The 27,735-nt window shown below is 43.2% G+C and overlaps 1 protein-coding gene across 1 annotated transcript; it reads right to left on the bottom strand.

Moving 5' to 3' along the window:
* Nucleotides 1–2,823: 2,823 nt before the first annotated feature.
* On the bottom strand, nucleotides 2,824–7,014 carry LOC119032850 (transmembrane protein 229A). The gene has a single exon (XM_037122455.1). The coding sequence runs from the start codon at nucleotides 6,813–6,815 to the stop codon at nucleotides 5,727–5,729; it is 1,089 nt and encodes a 362-aa protein (XP_036978350.1). The 5' UTR covers nucleotides 6,816–7,014; the 3' UTR covers nucleotides 2,824–5,726.
* Between the last annotated feature and the right edge of the window lie 20,721 nt (nucleotides 7,015–27,735).

Here is a 27,735-nt window from a genome sequence, read left to right as displayed (position 1 = left end):
AGTGTTTAACCTAATACTGAAAAATAGGGTGAGCATAAGGAGTCTCAAAATGTGATTAAATTCCAAAAGTTGAAATGTGCCTTTTCTTCATTTTGTAAGGGTGACTGGGCTACATTCTTAGTCTCAGTGTAAAAGGTGCTTTTGTTAGCACATGGAAAAATCAAATTATGACAGCAGTGCAGGACAGTTTATAACTTCAACATTTTTATTGCACTTGGACTTTGTTGACCCAAGATACTGTAATCATCAGCTCTGCTGCAGCCAACTTGAGCTTAAGTAGAGTTCCGAGATAAGTGCAAACACATATTAAAGCTGTAATCTCTTTCGGCTTTCAGTTTTCTATTTCATATTGCGACAATGCTGTGCTTATGATCTTGTTAGATTAAGTAACAAAAATCACTTGTTTAGGGTTCGGAAAAGTTCCTGCTTTGGCTAAAAATACTTGCTTTGGTTGCCACAACCACCGCAGGTGGTGTCCCGAGGTCTTGTTAAAAACACCTGGTCATGTTGCCAAATACATGGGCAGAGATGTCCTGACTCTTTGTCAAAAAGATCCAATTTTGTTGCCACAAACACATCTGGAAATTGACCTAAGGTCTACTTAAAAATAGCCATTGGTTTCACACTTACAAATGTTGGAATGCTATGAGGCTAGCTCACTTGCTAGCAAGCAGTTACCCACTTACACATCCAGCCAGGGTGGAGCAATTCTGGACATCGCAGTGCATATTAGTCCACCACTGATCCTTGTTTTCACCCCACTTTGGTCTCCAACCGCTGACAGAAATAACTGAGTTGTTAGCCTGTTACATCATGGACCGGCTAATAGCTAAATTTGTTTTGTCTTTGGTATTGAGTAATTAACATAGTTTAACTCTTTATTGTGTTTAAGTGAAAACAGCTACTAGTAACTGTAAACAGGTTTGATAAGAGCTAGGATACATAAAAGTGCTTTTAAGCTTTAAAAAAGCATTAGCTAAGTTTGTTGCTAATACTGACCTCACAATACAAATAATACTAGTCCCTTAATCCAAGAATAAATTCAAGATTAACCAACAATTAATATATGAAATACTAATTAATGTTAATTAACTGGTTACATCACATCATATTACAAGGTTGATTTTTTTGCCAGCACAGTTTTTTTTGCTAATAGTGATGCTAATTAACAGTTGCATCTCATGTTGTTTTCATCTGCATGGCACCAAGTCTGTGTCTTTGTACACAGCAGTCAGACACTTCTGATTGAGAGTGCTAATGACTCATTATAGAGGAGCTAATGTTAGTATTCCCATCGAGGTGTCATCAGAAGGCACTCTGGGTCACTGGTGTATTGACTGAGTCCTCTGGGCGGTACAGCAGGCGTGTGAGGTGTGTCTGCATTAGTGTGTTTGCCGGTGTCACACATCTCCAAGGCGGTTTACAGAGAAAGAGAGAGAAACTGAAACTTGGAAAAAAAGAAAGAAAGAAAGAAAAAGGCCAGTTCAGTGCCACGATGCATATTTGTTTCATCCACGCAACCAACCAACCATCGGCCCACACACACACGAGCGCTGCCTTGACAACGCTCCACATGTTTAAACTGCAACAGAGAGCACAGCCAACGTCAGAAAACTGAAATTTCCTCCACCGGCTCAAGACACGGACAGACATCAAATCCAAAGTACGACCTTTCCTCAGTTCCTCTTTGGCTCGTTTTGGTTGAATTTATCAAAACAAGATCTCAATAAGGAAGCTGAGACGGTAAAACCAGATTGTGTGCATACCAGGAACTGGTGTGTGGGTTCAAATGCAGACAGTAACCTCATGGCATGAGGCCAACACTACCCATCATAAAATCTGCTGCATGTGTGTTTTGACGTAGATAAGGCAGTGGCAACCATGAACTTACAAGAACAGTTGCCCACAGCTCATAATACCATCAGTCAGTCTTATGAGTCATCCTGAAAATGGGTTACAGACCTTTCCTTTTTCTTTGCTTGGTATCCCATGACAGTGAATGGAACTGGAATAGGAAAAGAAAGGAAACTTCCCCCTTGTTGCACAATCTTTCAGACATGGTTGACATGCCTGCTCTGCTTAATGTCTTTATGTGAAACGATAGCGCGTTAACCTGAACTCTCCTGGGCGAGTAATATTATAACTGATAACAGCTCAGAACCTGTAGGAAGCAGGTTATCCCAACATGGGCCATATTCATAGGAGCGCTAATGTTGCGCTGCTGTGTTCCCAGTTGCAAGTCATACAAATGAAGAAAAACTGAAAAATTGATATTGAAAATTGAAAGTGAAAATCTCATATCTCAATGCACAACATATTTGATTTATCCTGTTAGCTTCCGTCTGACAACAGCCAACATTAGCATTCAGCCCGTTCCATGCTAATGTTATTGTTTGACACACGTTACACAGACTGATAGCAGAGACGTAAATGTATTCCAAAATGTCAGCGCACATCTTGGACACATTCATTTTAACCGTGACGTAACACATACTGGATGTAATCAAGTGGTAATGTTAGCTCGCAAGTGGTTGAATGCTAACATTAGCTAATGGGTTATCTATATGTTTTGCCTTGAAATATGACCCATGTTCCTCCAAATTTTCACTCTTTGTTGTCTTTTCTTCTGCTGATCAATCAGATAGCTGTGAAGCACAAGAACTTGTCATGTTCCTCGCGTTTTTACGAAGTGCGACCTGGAGCACAGCAGCACAACATTAGCACTCACCAGCATTCGAGCTCAGCACCCTGAGCACGTCATCAGAGGAGAATGAGTGCCGAGCGAACATGGTCTATTAAAGTAATGAAATGAAGCAACGCCAGTCATGCCACAGGGAAAAAAGTCAGCTTTAATTAAAACTGTAAGTCTTACAGTACATGCCATTGCAAGTCAGTCATCGTTTTTCACTTTAATTTGCGTCTTCTAAAAGCGGTTTGGTCTTTTTGTTTTTTTTTTCAAAACTGGTGAATACCACAGAACAAAGTAAAGTGTGATTGAAATACAGTTATTCGGCCATGGAAAAATCTCAAAGACGTACAAAGTACAAAGTACAAAGTCATTCAGTCACGTCGCTGTGGTTCAGTGAATGAAAATGTCTGAGAACCTCTAATAGCTGCCAAGCTGAACAAAAAGCCCAGGAACACACCAGCCATGGGCAGGGCTCACCAACTGTAAACGTTCAGCACTACTTGCATCAGTTTTGACAATGATTTATTAACATAACGTTTGAAAACCTGTTTTTTTTTGATGATAAGATAAAGTGTTTGAGATAGTTGTCCTTCTAAATACGTGCAGTCAAGATACATTCTGATCCTTGACAAATCCCTTAAAGACCGGATAAAAATCTGGTATTTTATCTATCTAATCCTAATTTTGTATGTTTTAAAGGTCCCATATTGTAGAAAATTAGATTTCCTGTCTTTTCAATTATAAAGCAGGTTGAGGTGCTCTATACTATAAATGCTATGGGAGCTTCAATCCCTTCAGTCCATGGAAGAAAGCGCCCATTACAGAAACGCTGCCTTTAAGTGAGTTATTAGGACTTCAGTAAAGTTGCGATGTCACAACTGTATAGTTGCCACTCTCAGCAAGGCTATAGTTGCAAAAAAGTCAACAGAGCTGAGGTGCAAACACAGTGGACAGTGTCTGCTCAGACACGTGAGAGCTGGCCAATCAGAGTACATTGGGTCTTTGCGTGTGTGTGTGTGTGTGTGTGTGTGTGTGTGTGTGGGGGGGGGTGGTCTTAAAGAGACATAGACAGAACAGAGCGTTAAGACAGGGTGAATAGAGGAGCTGCAGCAATGGTAAGTATAAGAAAAAATATCTGCTTTTTGAACATTAAAGCATGTAAACATCCAAACTAAAAGTATGAAACTAAAGATGAACATAACATGGAACCTTTAAAATATGTTACTAGGAATATACTTCTAAATATTACTTTATTCAAATATCAGAATTTAGACGTAAACTAATATGTAAAGAAGTAACTAATGGGCAGCTTCATAAATGATACCAGCACCAAGTTAAAATGCTACTGTGGGAGTGAATGGCTTCAACTGATGCCACTTAACTACCGTGAGAACTGACTCCAAACAATGGTCAGTTAACTAACAAAGTGACGGGCACAGAGCGGATACGTTTGCCAAGATTTACCATTTGTTTAGCCACAGTGTGAGGTACTTTTAGTTTGTTAATAAGGCAAATTTTGCTCTACACAGTATACACAGTTGGGGTTTGCTAACTAGGAACTACATTTAAAACATGTCTGTACTTTATTCACTTAAGCTACGTTTATTCATGGATTTCATATATTTATATATTTTAAGATTAACATGTCAGCTCTCTACATTTTACAAGAAATGTCCATCAGTTTGGGGTAACCGTGCTCAGTAAAAGTAGGTTAAAAACTTGACGTATGGGACTCTAAAAAGTTTTAAAAAGTAAAATCAAGAAAGCATACAGAGTCGTCCTCAACACGAGGATTTCTTGTGAACTTTAGCAGTAAACAGAATTAGATGTTCCAGGTTCCCAAAAAGAAATCAGTACATTTGAAGATTTAACACCCGGCCGTTAGCGGTGTGGTTCTAATCCCGACACAAACGCATCCTCACTGACTGGGTCAGCGCTGGAAGTTCAAACATCTCTACAATTATGATTAATAATGAAATACTACAATATATGTAAAAAGTGGAGCCACCATGGGAACCTGGTCGACCCTGTTTGCACATGCAGGAAGGCACTCCAGCAAATTTGGTTAACGAACGATTCACAGTCAGCTCCCGCTCCTCGTGTCCATTCAGCTACAGGTTTTTCTTTGCTACATATATTACTGGGTTTATCACTACTCTATAATCACCATGCATTACTCGGGGGTCATATCAACAAGCTGAGTTATAAAAAGTGTCAATTACAAACTGAATAGAATAAATCGAAATGAACATTTAGATGGAACGTGGTCCTCTCAACGGCTGTTTTTACGTCCTACTTGTCTCAAAAACGCCGATGTAGCCAACGAACCGCTTTGAAAAACAAACTTCCCAGGTGTTGTTTGTACTTTGCAGCATGCAGGTATGAGCTACGGTAAAAAGCATGCCGGTGCGGATGACGCAATCGCAAGTCTGTCACTGTGAGTGACAGCGAAAAGTATTCACACGCAGTCAAGAGGACTCGTAAAACACGAATATCACAACTAGATTTCACATCGTATACAAACGGCAGTTGGCTTCGGTTAATTCAAAAGAGGTTAGGTAAACAGTTTGGTGTCCTTGTTGGTCGTGTTTTTAATTACCGGACCCCCCAGAAGTGTCGCCTGGATCACTGGTAACAAGTGTCCAGGCTCCGAGGTAACCAGACTCCTAACTCCATGAACATCTCAACAGCTGTCGTCATGGCAACATCTTGCCATCCCAAAGTGGTTTTGATTTAAAGGTGCTCTTTGTAGTTTTTGGAGAAAGAAATATCAATCAGCGGAGAACATTTCTTCATTGACAACTAACTAAACAAACTCTCAGTTAAAAAAAACAAACAAATCTGCCGGTGAAGATCTTTCTCTTCTGATTGAAATTTCCACATAATGCACCTTTAACCTTGTCAAACATCCATCTTCTTCATGTCCTTTTTTCAATTGAGTGACCACACTCAAAGAATGCATGCTTGTTTCTTCCCCATTAGTACAAAGTTAAAACCTAAATAAAGATTAAAAAAAAAATAAATAAATACAGACAACTCAAAGCAGTTTTTTCTTGGACTCCAGCTGTCCGTTCACCTCCACACTCTCCCCGCTGGGCCCGTCCTCGGCTCTGGTGCACTTGATCCTCAGCAGCACGTTGGACAGCACGTCCTGGTACAGGCTGAGGCAGAGCCATCCCGGCAGGTACAGCAGGGTGATGAGCCCCATGAAGTTATGAGGGTAGTGAGAGTAGTCCCAGGAGCAGGCGCCGAACTGCCTGAGCGCCAGGCCCCAGGAGAACTCCCAGGCGTAGATGAAGCAGATGTAGATGGGGAGCCTCCGGCACGTCCCCCAGCCTCTGCCGAAGTGCAGGTGGAGGTAGAGCTTCTCCACCACGAAGCTGCAGCTGCCGTACATGAGGAAGGACCACAGGGACGTGTGGCCGCTCAGGGTCCGGTCGGACTTCTCCACCAGGTTGAAGACGGACGTGAAGATGACCTCGTCCAGGAAACCGTGCATCCCGAAGAACAGGAACCGCACGAGGCCGGGGAGAGCGCGAGGAGAGGGCCCCCGGTCGTGCGCGCTGTCCTCCGGGACGGGCCGCCGCGGGGGGTCGGGGTGGTACTGCAGCCCGGACAGCCATCTGTGGAACACCTGGGCGAAATACAGCGCCAGGACGTAGTGCACCACCAGCTGGGTCCCGGACACCAGCCTCACCTGCTCGGTCAGGGTGTTGATGTTCCCGATGAGGATCTGCAGCCCGATGTAGACGGACGGGTAGAAGACCAGGTGGAACACCACGGGCCGACCTCGGAAACACCTCTTCTGCGAGTAGATCTTCTCCAGCGCAAAGTGGGTCAGCGAGTGCATGACGCAGAGGTACGGGGAGGAGAAGCCCAGCAGCTTCGGGTCCCGGTGGTTCACGAGCCCCTGTAAGGACGAGAGCAGGACGTCCAGAGTCACCCCGTGCATCCCGTAGAAGTACAGCCGCATCCACCGCGGCAGCTCCCGCAGAGGCTCCGCCGCGTCCTCGCTCCCTCCGGGCGGTTCGTCTCCTTGCTGGCGGGGCGTTCGCGCCGATTTCAGGCCACCACCGGCGGGGTCTCCCGGGCGGCTGCGGGGGCCGTCTCGGCACCGACCGGCCATGATCAGTCAGTGTGCACGGAGAGATCCAGCCGTCCTCTTCCTACACATTGTTTTCTGTAGTGTTCCGCTGCTGCAGCATCTCCCGCACTGTAGAGTCGGTGTTGCGTTCACGGGCCCCACGGAAGAAACTGTGTTTGTGGAAGCAAACAGCAGTATCGAAGCTTAAAGGTGCACTATGTAGTTTTTTGGGGGAAACATTTCAATCAGAGAATAAAAAATTATGATTTTATGACAAACTGACCTTAAATGACAACACAATTTCAGACTGTTTTACTTTGTTTATATGTGGTGGACCCTGCCACCTTTTCTAGCTTCAAACAGTGTTCTGGGGACCTTATTTAGTTGTTTATTCAGTCATGCAAATAATAATAAATAAATAATGATATTGGCTCTGTGCAGTTTGTCTGGTGTTGTCAAAGATCAGCTGGTCTTTCTTGAATACCATCAAGCAGTTTACAAAAAGAAGGTTAGTTCTTGTTGATTATTTTGAAGGAAGTCTGAGTGTAAAATGACGGATTCAGATTCGTTACAGTCATGGTCTGTACTTCCTCATACACTTTATCTAGAGAGATGCTTTGTAGTTAATGGTTAACGTTCTTGTGGTGGACATTCCTCTCAAAGGTGCAGACATGTGTTGACACTGCCCTGACGGATTGATGTCTTGGCGTCAGGTTTGTGAGAATAACAATGTGGCAAAGCATAAGATCTAAAAAATGTTTAATAGGGACAGCTCGAATCCTCTTGAATTAAATCTCAGCAGCTTCAATGTGATTAAAAGCAGCATTTAAAACATGTTAAATAATATATTTGCATGAAAAAAAAAATTAAAAAACCCGAATCATGATTTAAAGTGATGAGGTGTAAAGCGGCAAATCACGGGCTGCTTGCAAACTGCTGTTTTTTTCCATTAGCATTCATGTCCACATTTCCCACAGCACCTGAAGGCGGCACGAGAGAGAACCCGACGGAGGAGGCGGTGTGAGCCGAGCGACGTTTGGACTCTGACGCGGTTATTAATTGAGCTCACGTCCCCCTGCGACGTCCTGACGCTGTTTAATTACGAGCGATTAATGGTAATTACAGCAGATTAGTGTGATGATAGACCTGCACGGGCCTGCGTAAACTCATCTGAACAACTGAAATGAAGCAAAGTAATCCATCATCTGTCATCATCACCACACCTACACCCGTTGCTGTGATAGATAGATAGATAGATAGATAGATAGATAGATAGATAGATAGATAGATAGATAGATAGATAGATTTTATTTTTTAAATTTTATTTCATGCATGTATTCTGCACGATGTGGATGCAGCTCCGTCACATTATCTACTTCCTCTTGTGGTTTCCTGCTTGCTGACTTTCAAGTGTTGCACTTTCATTGACTGTAAATAGACAACACAGTGACAAGTTGTTGTTGTTGTTGTTGTTTTTAAAAAAAACCCCACCCCAAACCAATTAATATGTGTGCAGTAAATCTAGATATGAGACTGTATTTCAGATATTATCCAGCCTGCAGCGATATACAGTATCTGGCCTGTACAGGTGAGGAGGCTCGCAGCACACCTGGATGACCACGGAGTGTCACTGCTGAGTGTGTGCGACCAAAATTGAGAGTGAGACTGTAGATAAGAGTTATTTTCACTGAAGGGAAGTGGCCCGCACTTTCATTAGAGGCTGTAAAGTGAGCCTGTGTGTGTGTGTGCTTGTGTGTGTAACATAACACTCATCTCTTGTCGAGATGTGTCTCATTGGTTCAGCTCTGATGTGCTTTGTGAAGAGGCTGCGTCATTGTGTGCTGAATGTATGTATTGGTGTTGTGTGTGAGTGAGTGTGTATGTGTGTCCTAATCCTTGGTGGAAGGTAATTAAGTGCATTTATTTAAGTACAAATCACAAGGAACGTATGAAATGGTCTCAGTTTAAAACTGATCCTCTGTATCCCGAGTCCTCAACAGGGAGGCGGTGACACTCAGAGATAGGAATTTTGTTTTCAGCTATTTGTTTTGACATGGCTGTTATCCATGGTGACCATATATACCAAAAATGCCCATTACCAGCTGTGTTTTAGCTAAACCTTTTCCACAATGAACTCTTCATTCCCTTTTTGCTGCCCTTGTTACATGTTCTGAGATAGTTTACGCTGCATCACCATCATCATCGCCATGGCCACAGATAGATATATTAGCTTATCACCATCCATTCGGCTAACATCCGTGTTTCAAAAACAAAAAACAGCAAAATTACATTGCATCTTTCGTTCACTCCCTTCCAAAAGAATGTTCACGCTGGCCGAATCAAGATCTTTAACCTGAGCAGGTGATGGTGCTTGTACCGTTTTTGTCCACAGGGGTCGCCAGAATCAACAACAGACATAACTCGTTGTCGCCGCTTTAAGTACTATTAAAGGTATTTGTTCTTTCCTCAAGTATTTCCTTTCTATCCTTTTATGAAACTTGTACTTATACTCCATTATATTTCTGTACTTTTTACTACACTACTTTTATCTGAGCATTATAGTTAGTGTAATCTATGCTAACAATATCCTCAGTAGTGTCTAAAATTGGCTCCATGTTGACGATCCACAATATTAAAACATTAAACATTAAACATTCGTACATATATTTGTAATGATAAAAACAGAATAATCTAATATTCTATAATTATAGAACACCCTCTGCATGATAAATAGGTTTGATGCTTACTTATAAGATACATCTGAACTTTTACGAACATTTTGAAATTCAGGAATTTTTAGACTATAGTACTTTTACTTATAAAGGCTCAGAGTACTTCTTCTAAAACTGCCATCAAAGAGTAGGAAAGTGTGTTTGTGTGCGTGTGTGTGTTTGTATTCTACCTCTCTTAAAACTCTCCCAGGGTTTCACAGTGTGCATTTGTCTGCATGTTGTGAGTGCTGTGTGAGTGACAGCCGGCCCCTGTGGGATGCAGGCTTGTGCACTCAAACGGTTTCATGTGTGTGCTTTTGTGAATTTTTCTGCCTGTGCCTATGTACGTCTGTGTGTGCGTATTTGTGTGTGTGTGTGTGTGTGTGTGTGTGTGCACTCAGAGGAAACAGAGATGTCAGTGGTCTTTCTGGGCCTCGGAGATAACGGCGTGCCTCCGCATGGTTTAAAACTATCAGAATCGCTCCGGCACAGAACGAGCCCACTCGGTCATGACCCAGAACCAGAGCAGGACAAATGTTCAAATAGTTTGTGTCAAATGCAGCATATAGATAAGATATGACCCCCTCTCCCTCTCCCTCTCTCTCACACACACCCACCCACACCTCCTATAGCACCATACCTCCTCCTCTAAGTGCAATGCTGCATGTAACAGCAGCCATAATTCTTCACGACAGCAGCGTTTGAACACTAGTAAATTATAACACCATTTATTATGCGACTAAGTGCAATTACAGTAAACAAATGAGATCATCATTGATATAAACAGTACACTCAGAGCATGTGAATCTCCGTGAATGCTGAATAACAGGCATTAGTTTTAAGACAGACAGCAGCAAAGCAATCTCAGACACTGTGCTGTTTTGTAATCTTGCTGAACATATTTAAAGGGTAAGCGCACTCAAAAATGAAAATGTAGTTATTATCAGCTCATCCAAATGTTGATGGAAAGTCGGCTGAAGCTACGAAGCCCACAACACATTTCTGGAGTGTCGCAGAGAAAACAGCTTCGCAGCATTCTCCTGACCAACTGGAAGCAGATGGGGACTTGTTTTAAAAATGGAAGAAAACAACCAAAAAGAAACGTAGAATGGCTCCATAGCGGTGGTCCGGCAAAATCCAAGTCTCTGGAAGCCCCAAGATTCAAAATTAATTTGAAAAGACATTATTTACAAAGGCAAATCTTCACTGTGGCTAAGCTAAGTGTTAGCACACATCCAGTTTAAATGGGTGCAGAAGCTTTACCACGTGTCAAAGGTTTAAATCACATCTTTCAAAATTGATTTCTGGAGACTTGGAGCCACTCCAGAGAAGTTCTGTGGACTACAAATCTTCACCCGGCTTACGAGGGTTAACTAGACAATGACTGTATTTTTATGTCAGGATATTGAACATGAACTGCCACATAAGCACACAACCATTTCACTGCATTCTGTCTGAAATACAGCTCAGTTCTCTTTTAGGTATTTGCATTAAATGGACAGTTTCGTTATTCTAAAACATATTTATCAATATTATGAATGACCCCTATTATGACGGATGATGAATCGGACAAAGAAGTTAGTTTCCTCGCAGCTAATCTTGAGGTTTTGAATAATATTCTGTGCAGTGAAGCCAGTCAGCTTCCCCCCTGCAGCAGAGGTAGAACAGGTCCGTGCCGCCTCACATATTAGATTCTTTTGTGTCACTGTGCGCTATTTTACAGTTTCATTTCATTTATCAGAGGACACAGAGAACCCCTGACAAACACGAGATGAAAGTTAGAGTAAAACGAGGAAAGAGAAAATGGACGCGTGAATACATCTGTAGCTCGGATAAGAACTGTTTTTGCGGCGCTGTAAATTATCTTGTGAAGTCGTGAGCATTTATTTCTCTGTCCCTTAGGGGCGGTGGAGACACGAACTAATTCTTTCCTCGTGTCTTATTACCGTCTTTTCAAACAACTTCCAGAATCGATGTTGCACAACGGGTAAGTTATCGTGCGGCAGGTTCCGGCTGTGAAACGCGCTCATGCTCCCCCTGTGTGCTGTGCGTCATTGACACTCTGTCTTATGTGTGTCAGGCAGGGCCCCAAAACACAAATTCTTGTGTCCTTCGGTGAAACATCTGCCAGCCAGTGAGTTTCAGTCTGTGTGTACGTCAGATGAAAACGCTGCAGACCTTGAGTTTATGTCCCACAGACAGCCGGTCTGTTCTGTTTTTCGTCTCCCCCGGGAGAATGTTTTGTGCATTCTAATGTGTTTTGGTGGATCCTAGTCAACCAAGTGTTGGATATTAGGGAGCGACAATGCAGCAGACAAATGTAAGACACTATTAAAGGGGCGTTATGCAGTTTTGGAGAAGGAATTCCATCTCAGAATTTTGATGTTTACAATATTATTGAGGTAGTAATACAAACCTAAAACATAACTGCATAAACAAGCTACTCTCAGGGGAAAATAAGGTCCCCAGAACACTGTTTAAAGCTAGAAGGGTGGCAGGGTCCGCCACATATAGACAAAGTAAAACAGTATGAAGTTGTGTTGTCCTTTAAGGTCTGTTTGTTTATTCAGTCATGAGAACAAAGGGAGTTTGTTTATGTAGTTTGTTTGTCAGTCAATGAAGATCTTTCATCTGTCATCCCAACTGGTACATACTGTACCTTTAAAACCCTCACTGTAGATTATTTGTTACGTCACACCAAAAAGAAAAAAAAAAAAAGTCTTTACATTTAGATTTAAATGTACAGCCAAGAATGCAACTTCAAAAACAGGTTTTCCTCAGGCTCAGACACTAGATGGCAGCAGTGCGATGCAGTCTCCTGTGGCTTGGGGTGGGCCCTGTTTTCATTCACAAGGACGAAAATAACACTGTTTGGCATTGAGTGCAATTTGAATGCATAGCGGTCATATGTGCACAGACAGGCCTTGAACTCCTTGAATCTGTGAGCTGATTAAAATGTTAACAATGGGAGGATTCAAGCCTATTCGCCCCGCTGGTAAGAGAGCCTGGGCATGTTCATCTAGTTTCTGTGGACCTTCAGGCTGTTTACACAAAGCATCTTGTAAATAGACCAAGCTGATGCACCATTCTAGTGGATTGATACCCTCCCTTCAATTGCATACAAAAACATTTTTCTCATCAGATGCGTCCTGTTAGGCTCATTAGGATTTGCGAGGGGGGGTGGGGGTGAGGGGGGGCTGTAAGATGAAGCTACGTGATGTTTGATTGATGCGACGCTTGGCCGCGTCCCGCAGGAAATGAATGTGAATCAGCAGCCGTGCACTTACAATGAGAAAACCTCGGAGAAATGTAATTTCAGAAGCCATTTCCTCCAGTTTGAGCCATTATTGAATGGACGGCTGGCCCCTGTACGCTCGCACTGACTCGTATGGTCAGGTCTGGGGTAGGGTAATGTGCTTTGTGTGCGTGCGCTCATAAGCTCATACTGTGTCTGCAGGGGCGGACTCAGGACGTTTAAGGGGAACGGGCTGGTAGGGCACCTGAGAGGACGCTTTATCACGTTTTCTCCACTGCAAAGGCACCCTAGAGGATGCTTTATCGTGTTTTTTCCACTGGAAGGGCACCCTAAAGGACATTATGTCTGGATTTCTCCAACGCTTGTGCGCCTGTTGCTCATATGAGAGACTCTTCGTGTGTGTGTGTGTGTGTGTTTGTGTGTGTGAATATGTGTCTCGGAGGAGGCGGAGGCGGGAGGGTGAAGAGAGGATAAAGATCAGTTTTTCTCGATACGAGGTTTACACTGTTCCCGGGAGTCACTCAGGCTCTTGTTTGCAGTTTTTTTCTCCCTCATTAGGAAAGCCTGCGCCACCCTGAGACCCCTCCGAGGGCTCACCCGGTCACACTGCAACAAAACACCTTGACTCCCTCCGCCTCGCCCACCTTCCCTCCCCTCCCCTAAACGCTCCCTCCATCTCGTATTCCGCTGTAATTTCACGAACCACATCTTCTTCCCGCTCTGATGGCAATATTTTTGAAACGTAATATATTCATTTAATGCCTCTCATAATAAGGCTATTGTTCCAGTTTTTCAGCTCACCTCACCCCTTTTCCCCTCCTGTCTTCTCATTTATTTTCCCGGGTTCTAACTTCTCTCTCATACTCTCCTGCGTAAGTCCCGGCGGATCCACCAGTATAATTAATCTGCTCCTCTCGCCACCCCTCCTCACCCACCTCATTCTCCCGCTGATCCTCTCCTCCTCTCTCGTTTCATCTCCGCAGTAACCTCGGCGACCCTCCTTTTAACCTTGTCATCTTAAATAACCCCTCTGCACCGCCCACTCCCTCCCTCGCTACAACCTTCACTTCCTGCTTTTTCTCCACCTTCCAGTCCTGCTTACCGCCCACCGCATAGCTTCGATTGTCTTTCCCTCCCCTTTCTTACTTTAGCACAGTCTTCACATCAGTGTTGTAACCTCTCACACCCCCCCCCCATGTTGCTCTTCTTCTTCCCTGTCTCTGACCTTTTTTTTCCCTTCTGCTCCTTTCTTTACCTAGGATCTATTTATATATATATATATATATATATATATATATATATATATATATATATATATATATATATATATATATATATATATATATATATATATATATATATATGTATATATTCTATTCATGTTGACATTTTTTCAGCAGTAACCACTCAGTGTAATGTAATTCTGCAATTACCTCTCCATCTCGCAAGTTTTGATTCTTAGTGGCGGAACATTCAGCTAAAACAGGAGATTTTAGATAGAAAGATCGACGCTCTTAACCTCAAGTGCATTGAAGTTATAATCCTCAAGTGTTCCATGAAACCTTTTCCTGTTAGCACCTTTCAATATTGAGCTTTAATTCGTAGTGGCGGGGTCCGCCATTCCCATTTTGTTGTACTCAGATTGCCTTCGAAAGCATGGTAGATTGACATGAAACGATGCATGACTGCGGGATAGGGTTACTGTTTTTAATCACATTTCCCTGGTCCTATCTGTTTCCCTCTCACACACGTCATGTGGTTTTATTAAGTTACCGCCTATGCAAAGACATTATATTTAGCCTCACATTGAAAGCATTCAAGCGGTGAATGAAACATGGCGAAGCAAAAAAACTGGAAATGTAATTTGTCGCCAAAGTTGGCGCTTACAGTGATCATTCATAAGGACTGCATCTAAAAAAACAAACCAGCCAGGACTGAAATCTTAAGAGAAACGTGGCTAAATGATTATAGACCTGCAGTCACGGGCCCCTCAGCTGTGGCGGCAGCGTGCACAGAAGCATCTTACTGTGTGACTCGTGCCTTGCTCTTCTAGTCCTGTATAACCTCCTCTCCTTTTCTAGCTCCTCCTCACTGTCTTGTCAACTTCCCCCGACAATTACAAGTCTTTTGTGTCCCCCTTTGACCTTTGCTCATCCCAATTACCCCTCCTCTCCTCCTCCTCCTCCTCCTCTGCAAACCCAGTTAGTTAGCTCAGCCCAGAACTCCAGATGCCCTCTGTGTACCTGTTGCCAGACAGTCCCTGTCCTCCTGCCTCGGGCTTAGCATTTCTCCCTCAGTCTAGACAGCAAGAGCAGCAGCAGCAGCAGCAGCATCAGAGAATGTCATGATTTAATTTTGCTCGTGAGAGAAAAAAACTGTCTGTTTCATGCTGGGACTACTTCGGTGGTAATTTGCAGGGATGGAACAAAAGAAAGTGGGTGTATGGAGAGACAGACAGGCGCTACTATGGGTTGTGTATTGTGAGCCTTTGTGCATCCCGTCCATTTTGTTTACCATCCTTTGGAGGCCCCCAGGGGGTGTTCCGGGAGATTGTAGCCATGGGATACCGACACTCTATGAGCGCGTGTCATTCTCCGATTGGTTCAGGCTGCCACCGGCTGGGGCATGTATTAGACCTGTGGTGATATGGATATGGATCATTGATGATGCTTCTCCTGTCTCCCTCTCTTTTGTCTGTGTGCGCCTGTTTTCTCTCCCTGTCTGGCTTTCTCTTTGTCCACTCGCAGACAGTTGGAGAGAGAGGGAGACAGGCGGCGTTGAAAAGGAGCAGGAGAGTTATCAGTGTGCCGGGTGACGGGTCAGCGCTGTCTGAGGATGTGCAGACACGAGAGCGTAGGATACTGTCTAATAACTTGCGGCGCCAGGAGGTAGACCAGAGAGTGCAGCAAGTGTGTTAGACTTCAGCTTCACCTGACCTCTGACCTGTGATGTTATGAGTTATATGTATATGTTCTTCCGTTGTCTGTGCTCTTGGTTTCCAGTGCGTGAATAAGAAAGTGGTGGTTGTCTGGGTCTGTTTCCCAGTGCATGCTGGGATAGACAACTTTAATCCAGAGTTACCGTTGTGCATCTTTAACTAGTTTTTAGTATCTGTTTCGTTTTTGTTCCCAATTCAGTTGAGTTACAGTTAACTACACGCACAGCTAACTAGCTAACGGCAGCTAACGGCACAGTTGACAGCTGTTAGCAATTGCTTAGCAACAGGTAAAGCTTTGTGTCCATCGGGAAACAGTGTAAATCAGAGGGGACCACAGATCAGAGTTAATCACCTCCGTGAGCGTGAGACTGTCTCAGACGGCGTTATTTTTTTCTACGAAGCGATCCCCATAGTCCTGCCATACTGCGCCCTGATTGGCTTTGACTTAGAGCCACCCAATTTGCATAACGAAGAACCAACGTATAAAGAAATGTAAAAAAGAAATCTAATCAAATGCAGAAATACAAAAGTTTGTAGATTAAGAAGGGGGAATGTATGATGAGGAAATAATACAGAAATCAAAACATAAAATGATATAAATCAATAGAATATTAATATCAATTTATGTCACTTTTAATAATTTATTGTTCAAATATTATTTTTAGTGCATTTAATGGAATATTCATGTATTTATTTAGAAATTTATTTATCTAGTTAATACGTTGGCAGTTTTGATCCTCCATACACATGCCTGTGTTGGCAAATCCTAATTTAAGTTCTAGTAACACTGCCAAGAAAATGGTTCAAGAGATGCTCTCGTTTACACAACAGTCTGCAAACTATATAATACATATTTCGTGCTTCTGTTTGAGTCTTTGGACTCTTTGGAATAAACAGAGCAACTAGGGAATTAGAGAGAATTAGTCCAAAATAAAATAAAAAAATATATAAAAATACCAAATAGAAATACATAAAACGTTTGTTACTACTTGAATCATTTTATCACTTTAATACCACTTAGTGTATAATAAAGACATACTTAGTTAACATGTAAAAATATTTCATGTCTTATTATCCTTTACTGATCCCCAAGAGGAAACGCAGGTGTTCCAGCGGCACGACGATGGAGCAACAGATGATTAGAGAAATGTAAAGAAAACAAACATCCTACTCATATAAGATGAGTAACAGACGCAAATACTCAGTCGTTTTAAAGATAAACCCATTTTGTCATTAAATATCACTCTCCAAGCGAAGTGCACCTCTGTTCTTGCTCTCTAAAAAGCCTATTCTTAGCACAGCTGGTGTCTTTGATGAATGTGACTGCTTGGATATGGAAATAAGCCACTTTGTTCAACTTCCTGATGTCAAAATGCCTCACAACCCGAAAATAAAGTTACAGCGGTGAATGAAGATGGGTGTTGAGACGCGGCGCGGTTGCTCCTGACGAAAAAAAATTCAATGAGGAAAACACAAAACAAAACAAAACCTTTCCTCTAATGAGGTCCCGCGGCGGGCTGCCTACACGGGGGTTAACAAACGAAAACTCTCCCGTGGATTTTCGTGAATGTTTCACCCTGAAAACTTGCGTGTTTTTTTGCTTTGTTTGCTCTGCAGCAGAGAGCTGTGAGGCAGGTTAAGATGAGGTCGCTGCTGTCGGTGTGAATGACTGAACACACTGTTCGCTAATAAAACTTGTCTTTCAATCAACTTTATCATGAATTACAAATTGAATCGTCACCAATAGACCCATCCTGCGATCTAAGGATGAGTATCAGTACACTGTTCTTTTTCTGCAGGCTTCCCATTTATTAAAAATTGACTTCTTGTCTGATTTAGAGTGATGAGTGGCTGTAGGCGAGCCTCCGACAGCAGCTCACTGTGTTAACATTATTCACAAATGGCCAAACGGTCTCTTTTACATGAATCACTGCCGCCGATCATTACTTCCTGGAAAAAAACAGAACCATTTTCAAAGCCATTAAACTGATTGCGCCAAAAATGTACATTGCACCCGTGTGTTTCCTTTTCCACAGATGATTTCCTGAAAGAGATTGTCACTCTATAGATAATCAGCACGGCGCGTCCCTCACATTACTGTCCCCTCCCCTGAGGAAACTCGTGTTTTTATGCTGTGTATCTGCTTACGAGAGCAACGCTCAATTCCTCATTTGTCTGTCTTTCCATTGGCCTCCAATCGTCTTTTTGTTCGTCTTTCAATTTAGCTCTCCTTCCCCCTCTGTCTTTTCCCCTCTCCCACTCCTCCTCCATGAGCGCGTGCCTCAGCTTTGTATTTTGGGGTCAGCTATGAAATTCGGCTCCTCCTCACTCGCTGCTCCCTGCAGTGCTGCCGAATGCTGAAGAGGATGCAGATGCTGCATGGTCTGGTTGTATTTGCATATCATTTGTATGGAGGTGGTCACTTTTGTGCGTTTTTCTTCCAGAGATTCTCTGTTATTCACTAATAGAGGTGGGTAGGGTTGCTGTGCGGCTATATCATTTGAGGGTAATTTGATGTTGACATTAGAGGTCAGCAGCTAATGGGCAAAAATAGCACTGAGTAATAAGTATTTACGGGTCCTACTGATTACAAATTGATGTCACATTTTGATAATTATACATCTGCAGTGCTTCTAAAAAGGTGCAAAATGAATGTGTCTCCGTTTCTTGAAAACCTGATTATGTTTGTGTAAGTCGACTACGAGGGCAATCTATTATGACTCACATCTGGCGACCCCTAGTGACCGTAATAAATATTATGGGGGGGGGGGGGAAGTCAGGCGAAGTACAATAAAGAGCAGCAAGCTCGGACTTTCATCCAGGTAGACTGCTTTTCCTGTCAGGTGTGAAACCAAAAGTCATTCACCCCTAACACCAACCCGAACCCCAGCCCAACCTTGGTGTTTTCCTAAACCTAACCAAATAGTTTTCTTGCCTAAACCTAACCAAATTAAAAAGTCCTGCTGTACACATCCATTTGATTAAAGTCACGGTTTCCTTCATGGCCTCGTAATGGTTCAAAACTAAGCAGATTGACATTTCAGCTTAATGACGACTGACTGAGCTGAAGCATTACTCCCGTCTGCAGGGGACACGTTACAAGTGGCTCCAAAGGGCAAAAGATGTTGCAGGAGGGAATAAAGACACACACTTTCCTCCACAATTAAAATTTCATCGAGCTACAGAACAGGCGCCGTGAGACTGTGAGCAGCACCAAAACCCTGGCTGCAGGCTACGCTCGAGGAGAGACTGCATCTGTTTTTTTCTTAAACAAGTCAATATCTCATAGCAGTAATTTATGCCAGAGCGAGATTTAGCAGATGAGGCTTCGACTTGCGCACAAAATTCATGCTTACGCTGATATTTTGTACCTGAGTTTTGATACATCCATCAACTCACATGCTTCATTGAACAATGACACGACAAAGAGTGACAAAGAGTGCTTTTGTGCTCGGCTCGCAGCTGTTTTTATCCATGAAGGTAGAAGAGCTTAAAATATCAATCCTCAGTATGTGTGCTGTGCTTGTGAAAAGTCCTAACAGCCAGTAAAAGTGGCCAGCTCATCGCTACCAACCCACAGATGTTCCACCCTTGTGCTCAGGCACATTACTCTCATTATTCTCATACCTCTGACAGCACACTGCGATGTTCAAGTGGCTGGATGACCCACTTATGAATATTTCTGCACAAAAATATATATTTTAAATCATTCATAGGTGCAATATTTAAGGATTTGAGTATAAAAAGGCAAGAAATAATTACAATTATTAACAGAATGTGAAGAAATAACAGTTTTGACCATATGTCATGGCCATCTACAGTATGTGTTGTATCACAGCCACAAGAGCAGACCGTTCAATAGTAAACCACACCGACAATCCCCTGGTTCTTCTAGCTCTGAGTGCAGGCAGAATCAACTAATAGGTAGCTACATGGCTAATTGAGCTAACAAGCTAACAGCAGCTAAAGGTAGCAGTGGTTGGCAGTTGCTCTGGTGATATGCTGCCCCACTGTTTGTTGGTGTTTGAATGCGACACATGGCACCTTTAAGCATGTGAATGGTACAACAAGCCAATAACAGTAAGGTAGCTGCATGGCTAACTGAGCGAACTAGCTGATGGCAGCAACAGATAGCAGCAGTTAGCGGTTGCTCTGGCGATATGCTGCCCCCTTTTTGCTGCTTTATGAATAAGACACATGGCCAGTTCTTACATATTGCAGCTTTAAGCATGTGAAAGGCCCAAAACAGCAATAGCAAAAATCAAAATGAAGTCCCTGCGGGGTCAGAGCCATTTGACACACGTCGTGAAGCTGGCAGCAAAACTTTTGACACAGAAGTGACTTATGTTGCTTGACTCATTGACCAGCCTCCTGAGAGTACTTAGATTTTTTTCCAGATGGTGACTCGTTCTTGGCCTGTGGTGGCTCCAGCTGAGGCAAAACAGTAATAAGGAAATGCTTTCATTTAACCGCTGAAATTCAATGACCTGGATAAATGTTTGGACACAGAGGGGAACTGAAGTCAGACTGGCTGGAAAGCGAGCTGCCACTGTCGGTGGAGAGAAGCTGGCAGCATACGCTGCGGCTGGACGATCGACACAAAATATTGACGCCGCTCACTCCCAATCAGGGTCATCACGACGGGCGCTAATCCCTGCAGTCTAGGATCACTCAGCAGCTGGTCGCATGGTGGAAAGCATTGCCTCTAGCACAGAAAAATCACATGAAATTCAAAAATTCACACATTGAGCGCTGGACTCTGGGTTAAGTGGCATATGTCCTAATAGAAAAATCCCATTAGTCCACAGCAGACCAGCCATACTCGTACAAAAATACTCTTTTTCTGGGTTTTTTTCACATGTGAGAGAGAACTGGCGAGCTGTCATTATCACCATCATTATCTTCATCTTCATCAGCCTGTGAGCATTTAATGAAGCGTTGCAGAGGTCAGGAAATGACTTAAGGTCATAATGACCCTTTTAGCACACTGAGGAAGGCGAGTATCCGCTGTCCATGACTAATGCTGGGGGGTGGGCTTCATACATATAGCTGCACACGCTTCTGCATGCATAGAGTGTATCTATACGACCCCCCCCCAGCCCCTCACTCAGTACAGTGTCACTGACTAACTGGGTTAGGGGGTGGGTATGGCAGTGAGGGGGAGGTTATAGGGCATTTCTCTGTGTATCACTGACCCGCATTAAGTTACATCGTATCCCCCAGAGAGAGGATATGATCCCCTGTGTCACTGGGAAATGAAGGCTGAACGGAAGTCGTAGGGGAGGAAGGGGGAAGGGGCGAGGAAAGCTGCATCTCCCTACGCAGTAAATAGTGATTTACCTTTTCACGTTGTCACTGACGGGTGTTTATTAGCAGTCATGGGTCAAACATATTGTTTCCTCTGCTTTCCTGTGATAATGAATCCATCTGTATTAGGTTTCCTGAGATCGTGAGTTATTCATGTCATCACGGAATAACAAGCGTTGATTTACGGAGATAACGAGATAATTCATCACGAGAAAAGCGGCTTCGTAGGATTCTTCAGACCGGACCATTAGACACACACGGTGCTCTGCGGAGTGGGCTCGGGAGTTTTCTTATGAATAATTGAATGTTTTACCAATTGGTTTGGTATGAGGCTATTTGAATTGTGGGCTACTGCAGGGACAGGTGTAACAAAAGTATTAATATGTAGCGTTTGCCTCTTTTCGCGGGCAATTTAGAGGGAGACACTTGTGAAACAGGAGCGGGCGTTCATTATGCCGTGTGGGTAAGTCCGAGATGGATATAAAAAGAATGTAAACAGCTTTAAAAAGATGCTGTGGTTGGTGTAGAAACGGGAGAATGAAACAATAGTCACACATAAACTGACCAACTGAAGGGAGATGAGTTACAGTCCAGGAGGCTACGATGCTTGTTTGTGTAGGGAAAGGAAGCTCCTCGAGGCTAATAAAGAATGTTTATGAATGAGTAAAACTGAAGTACAGTCTGATGCGTTCATCAATAATCGTTTTTTTTTCTGCCATGTATGCATGCTGGCACGGCACTGCAGATCTAATAACCATTAGACTCTAAGTAATGAGAGGGAGCAACCTTTTGCTTTCTCGTGATTTACAGATTAATTTATCTTATTTTGTCGAGATAAAGACACAAATGAATCAGTTATCTCGAGGGAACATGGATCATGGTTCAATGACTATTTCCCTGGTTTAACTTTGATTCACTGCAGTTGCACACACATTTTCCCTTAAAACAAGCATGTCTTCGTTTTTTCACTTGCAGCTTCACTGCCAAACAAAACTGTTAAGTAAATAAACTGTTGCCTTATAACCAACGTGTCTGAATGTGTGAACACCCACACACAGAATGAAATTAGATTCATTTCACAAGTTGGAGCAACCCCACGAAATTAAGTACGTACGACCGAACAGCAACAACAACAAGCAAATATAATGTGAAACTAATAATCATGTTGCTTATCAGTAACCTTTACCTTGTTGTGTTTAAAGAAGAACATTTTTCAGTGAATGGTTGAAATAAAGAGCAATCAAGAACACAAATGAAAGGCTGAATGAACTCTCTGTGGATATGTTTTTTTAAAAAAATTGACGCTGCAGCACAATGGCAATCTGCGTGTGATTCTTCCGCCTGGTAACCAGACGCAGCGGATCTGGCGTGTTTATCCGCGGTGCCGTGTTCCATTATCGTCCACGTTGTTCGCGATTTAATCTCGCAGCTGAACGACAACCAGGGGCGCCATTGTGAAATTGACACTCAAGTTGCAATAAACGTGAATTGTTCTTCGAGGAGCAACTTCAAAATAAAAAAAAAAACCTATAATATACCAACCGATGTTGGAGTTGAGGCTCTCTTGTGACACTCAGCCGGGCAACAGAAGAAACTAATTGAATATTACGATGCAGAGCAGCACTTCATTGACATTAGCGTGCCGTGCTGGTGAAACCTTGGGTTTATTCTCTGATGGACGCATGCTGCTCCTGGGAGAGAGCGTGGACAGATACTTCTCTCTCGCAGCTTCTCTCTCTCCTTCTGTCTTGACTTCTATGACTCACCTTTGCTCTTTTAGTTCTCTCTCTCTCTCTCTCTCTGCTACAGTATCTCTGCACCTCTCTCTCTCTCTCTCTCTCTCTCTCTCTTTCTCAACCTCTCGCCGTCTCATCTCCTCCACTGTTCTCTCGTGGTTTCTCTCTCCCACTCACCACCCACACCCACGGCCGTCTGCCTGTCTGCTAGGGCCCCGTGAGCACACACACAGACACACACAGACACACACACTAACGCACACGTAGCAGCTGAAGTCCATTTCCAGTGAAATGTCAGGGGAACGCTGAGCTAATGCCAACCATTAGATTCCACCAGCATTTAAAATCTGGCAGACTGTGAGCACATACGCTTGAATATGATAAGGATTTGGGCAAATGTGCCCGATTGTGCTGAACAGGAGCGTCGGAAAAACGTTGGCGCATGTATCAGCGTGCGCGTGTTATCCTGTCATCTGTCATCCATCATCTGTCACGGAGGTCAGGCAGAAGGTATCGAGGACGGAGAAACGAGAAATAGAGGCCACGTTCCACACATTCAATTTTTCTTTTCGCTCGCTTCCCTGGAGTAAAACTGTGTCTGCAACAAGGCAGACAATTATTCACATATTTGTGTGATCAATTTATACCATTAGTAGTTCTCAGGTTCACACGTTTTCCTTCCATGATTTCCCATGACGGTGAGATGGTACTGAGCTGATTTGGAACAAGCAACAAACATTCTCTGTATGTTAATGCCTTTGTCAGTAATGTATTATAGAGCACGGAGCCCAGATCTGTTGGAAATTATTCAATTAAACTCCGCGATTGGTGCGCGTCTACATTTGAAATCTATCTGCTTCAGTGCAGAGTACGTCCCGCACTGCATCACAGACCTTTTGTCACAAAAAAACATTGTTAGATTTAAATGTAGACTACAGTTTTTGGTCTGTTTTTTGTTTTCTGTAGAGATATACTCTCCTCTAAGCTGGAGTTCCAAGTAGGGACCACAGAGGACTGTTGAAGTGAAAACTTGTTAACGTTTCTCGTTTAGCAGCGCCCTCTAATGGCTGTAGTAAATAATACAGCTGCAAACGAGGACGTGCGGTGAGGTGAGTGAATCGACTGTGTAGGTAGGTAAGATGTCGGGGATGGACAGTCGGGTTAAACAAATCCAGGACTAACACAGTTAACCAAGTAGTTGTCTTGCCTAAACCTGCCAGAACTGTGAGTGTATGGTATGTGTGGCTGAGTTCTGCTTGAGAGACAAATATTTTTTCCTTTGAATAGATGCTAAAAAAGAGTTTGGAAACCCCTGAATAAGCAGGTGCTTCTCAAATGCAAATGAGTTTTAACAGGAAACTTCAGATGTCTTGTAAGTCCACGTGAGCCGAGCACCTGTGTGTTCCTGACACAGGACAAAAAAAACCAAAAACAACCAGCTCATCTAAACAGCATTCTCTGATGAGGCACTTGAGAATCTTATGTTCTGCTAACCGAGCTAACCTGGCACATTTCGGTCTCCTGCGTCCTTGCAATCATTGGCAGTCATGGATAAAGGCTCAGACGGAGGATTAAAGTACCTGAATTTAAGCGGCTGTATGCTACAGCGCTGCCTCATTAGATGGTTTAATATATATATATATATATATATATATATATATATATATATATATATATATATATATATATATATATATATATAAATAAGCCAAATTCTTGCTGCAGTCACAGCTGGAGGAACCAGTGGCCTGTGCATACACGTGTCTGTGTTTGTTTGTGTGTGTGTGTGTGTGTGTGTGTGTGTGTGGTAATTTGGGACACAGCACTAATGACCAAATTATAATTCAGCTCATACACGCAAGCAGGAGAGGCACACAAGTACACAAACACACGTGCGAGGAAAAGGCAACGATTGGTGGCTGTGCCTCTTTGCGTTCGTGTCTGTGTGTCTTCTTTTGTGAGCCTGCTTTAATGTGTGTGTGTCTGTGAGTGTGCGAGCTCTGTACGTTGATCCGTCTGCGCGCCCCGTCCCCTGCCTGCGCGAGATGACGAGGTCACTGGGCCGAGCCTCTTAACTTCACAGTTCAATTTGGATTTGCATAATCCTGGCGTTAATTTCCACAGGGTGCATCCATCCGGCGTATCTCGACAGGTGACGGGGGTTAGACAGCTATCCCATGTTCCACTGCTCTGCCGGCGGACCGGAGCGACGGAAACACGCGGGGGGGTAAAAAGACGAGTGCAGGAAACACTCGACGAGGAGCAGGCGATGATTTATTCCGAAACAAAGGGCGAACAAAGCCGGCGAAGTCAGTGTGATGCTGAAATTAAAAGGAGGAGAACGAAAACCATTACGGGTAAAGAAGCAGAAATCATCCATCTAATGCATATAGATGAGGAATAAATTGCAAAAAGAGACAAAGAGATTGCTTTTGCGGCCGCGTTCGTTTGCTCAGAGCGTCGCGACGAACAACAAAAATCGCTCGTTTTTTTAATTAGTTTGAACCACGAGATATTTCTCTATCAAAACGGGCCTGCGAGCCGAGCTGCTTGTCACTCACGCGTGAAAAAAAAAACAACAAAAAAATGAGAATGAAAACTGCGGATTAAAGCTTTGTTTGAAAGTCTCACTCTCACATCAGTGTAAGCTGCTCATTTTAACGTATCTCGCCTCAACACAAACACGGATTACGTGGAGAAACTTATGCATGTAAACACAGCGAGACCCTCCAGTACAACACTGTGGACTCGAGGAAGCAACGATAACCTTCACAGTAAACAGTCACATTACACGCCAGCTGAGTGGCTGACAGATGACACGATTGATCTCTCAATTTTGTTCTGAAACTGCAGAGCTAAAGCCAAGAGGCGATTCGCTTAGCATAAACACTTGAAGCAGGGCTGAACAGTTAGCCCGTCTCTGTTCCCAAAATACGGCTTGCAGCGTCTCTGAAGCTCATTAATTAGTAGGTTTACATACAGAAATATATAAATTATTGCTCGCCGAACAACAGCCAGGAGCAATAACATCTCAGAATCTTGTCATCGCGGTGCAGTTGGTTTTTACATTTCTATTCTTGTTTAATTAAACAAACCATACACAACATGCTAATGAGTGAGCTTTGGTGGTACTATATTTTCATTTTGGACAGAGCCAGGCCAGTTCTTTCCCCCGCATTTCAGTCTCTATGCAAAGCTGAGCTCTTCTTTGCTATAGTCAACCTGAAGTCAGAACTCGCTTTGGTAAACGACTTGCCGACTTTGGCTGATGGTTAGATAGTTCGCCAAACAGTACAAAATACAACTGGGCAAAAAGGCTGATGAGTCAATTTAAGTGTGTGGTCATGCCATACGATGCTAGAAAGCTTAGATTCTTGTGATAAAAAAACACACCAGAAAGGTAAAATCAACACACAAACATGCAGAAAAGCTAACTAACTAGCATGTAGGACGTTTTGCTAACTCACCCAAGTGTCTGGTTGTTCCAGTAGTGCATCGAACTGCAACAAAAACAGTCTTCTCTTAGTCCCAAATGTCCACTAGATTCAGCAACATATTCTGGTCCAAAACACAGTTTTCAATACATTAGTGGTGACAAAATGGCAAAAAAAAAACAACATATTATTGAGGCTTTTTTCATGCTTTTATCTGTTGAATGACAGCAGACAGCGTCATCCCTGAGATGGCACCCATTTGATTGATATAAGCTTATATGCCCGCCCTAGAGCCTACGACAGCCAATGATGGATCATGTAGAAAAGTGTGTTTTCACAGCAGGTTAATTAATTTATTCATAACAATCTTTTGCGCTGATGGAATTTGCAATGTGGCTTTCTTTTCTGATCATTTAAAAAAAAAAAAAAGAGTCATTTGTAAGCATTATATCCTACGCTCTGAAGTCTCTGATTGGTCGTCTTCACAAAGCTTGACTTCAACTGTCAACTCACAGACCAGTGTGGTTCCATAACTTTCCCAGAGACACATCAGTCGCGTCAGCCAAAGATTTTGGTGTGTTTACTGGGGGAACTACAGCTCTCAATTCGCTGTCGTGCAAGAAAACTGAGGGTATCCATAATAATGCTCAACATTATGATCTTTAGGCTCATGAACAAGGTGAAGACGGAACAAAGGCTTCCCAACTTCCTGAAATGGGACCATCTACAGATGACATGAACGCAGGGTTGGTCCACAAACATGGGATTCATCCTTTTGTCTGACTCTCAGATGGAAGGAAAGATTAATTTCCCATTATAAATTTAAAGTTTCTCAGCCCTAGCTGTGATAACTCAACAATGTCCCTTGAGTAGTTTTGTCAGTTGCAGATTGTGGAGAGCACTGGAAAACTCTTTATGCCCTGTGACTTACAAATTGACATTGACATTTAAAGACAACGGAGTGCCACTTTACTGCATTTTGAAATGCTCATGTCTGATATACTTCACTCTCTATCAGTTTTGATGTAATCCCTTCCACATAAACGCAGATCATCCCAGATAGCAACGCCTGAAACGTCTTCGATTTCACACGTTTCATCAAATCAGTCAGGTTGTCATCACTCGGTCTATCAGGAACATGGAAAAACAATTTTCCTTGGCAGCAGTTAATCGTCTCCGGAAAAAAAAAAGGAAGCCTCCCATTTCCCTCCAGGGTTAATAGAGGTGACAGTTGGCTCAGTGGTACCAAGATGGCCGCCGCCGTCTGAGTTTGACCCAGTGACACATTTCCTGTCCCATCTGTCTGTGGGACCCACAGGAGGCGAGAGTCCCCCCTGAACACCAAGGGACCAGGAGTGTATGTGTGTGTGTGTGTGTGTGTGTGTGTGTGTGTGTGTGTGAGGCTGCATCTCTATGTCGACTTAATGTTTACTCAGCGAGTCCCAGCTTGTCTCTGAATAATTCAGTCTTGTTCGTGCACACACACACGGATACACACTTTGCCATCCCAGTGGCACCGAGGGTGTGCTGTCAACCCCTGCTGTTAATTTGTACCAGACGCGCAGGAAATTTTTTTTTTT

This window comes from Acanthopagrus latus, chromosome 14, assembly GCF_904848185.1.
Source record: "Acanthopagrus latus isolate v.2019 chromosome 14, fAcaLat1.1, whole genome shotgun sequence".
NCBI lineage: Eukaryota > Metazoa > Chordata > Actinopteri > Spariformes > Sparidae > Acanthopagrus > Acanthopagrus latus.
Note: the sequence above shows the minus strand (reverse complement) of the source record. Positions and strands in the feature narration are given on the sequence as shown.

What these genes read in the sequence shown, in the direction of transcription:
- LOC119032850 (XM_037122455.1), bottom strand. Translation starts at nt 6,815, where the DNA reads ATGGCCGGTCGGTGCCGAGACGGCCCCCGCAGCCGCCCGGGAGACCCC.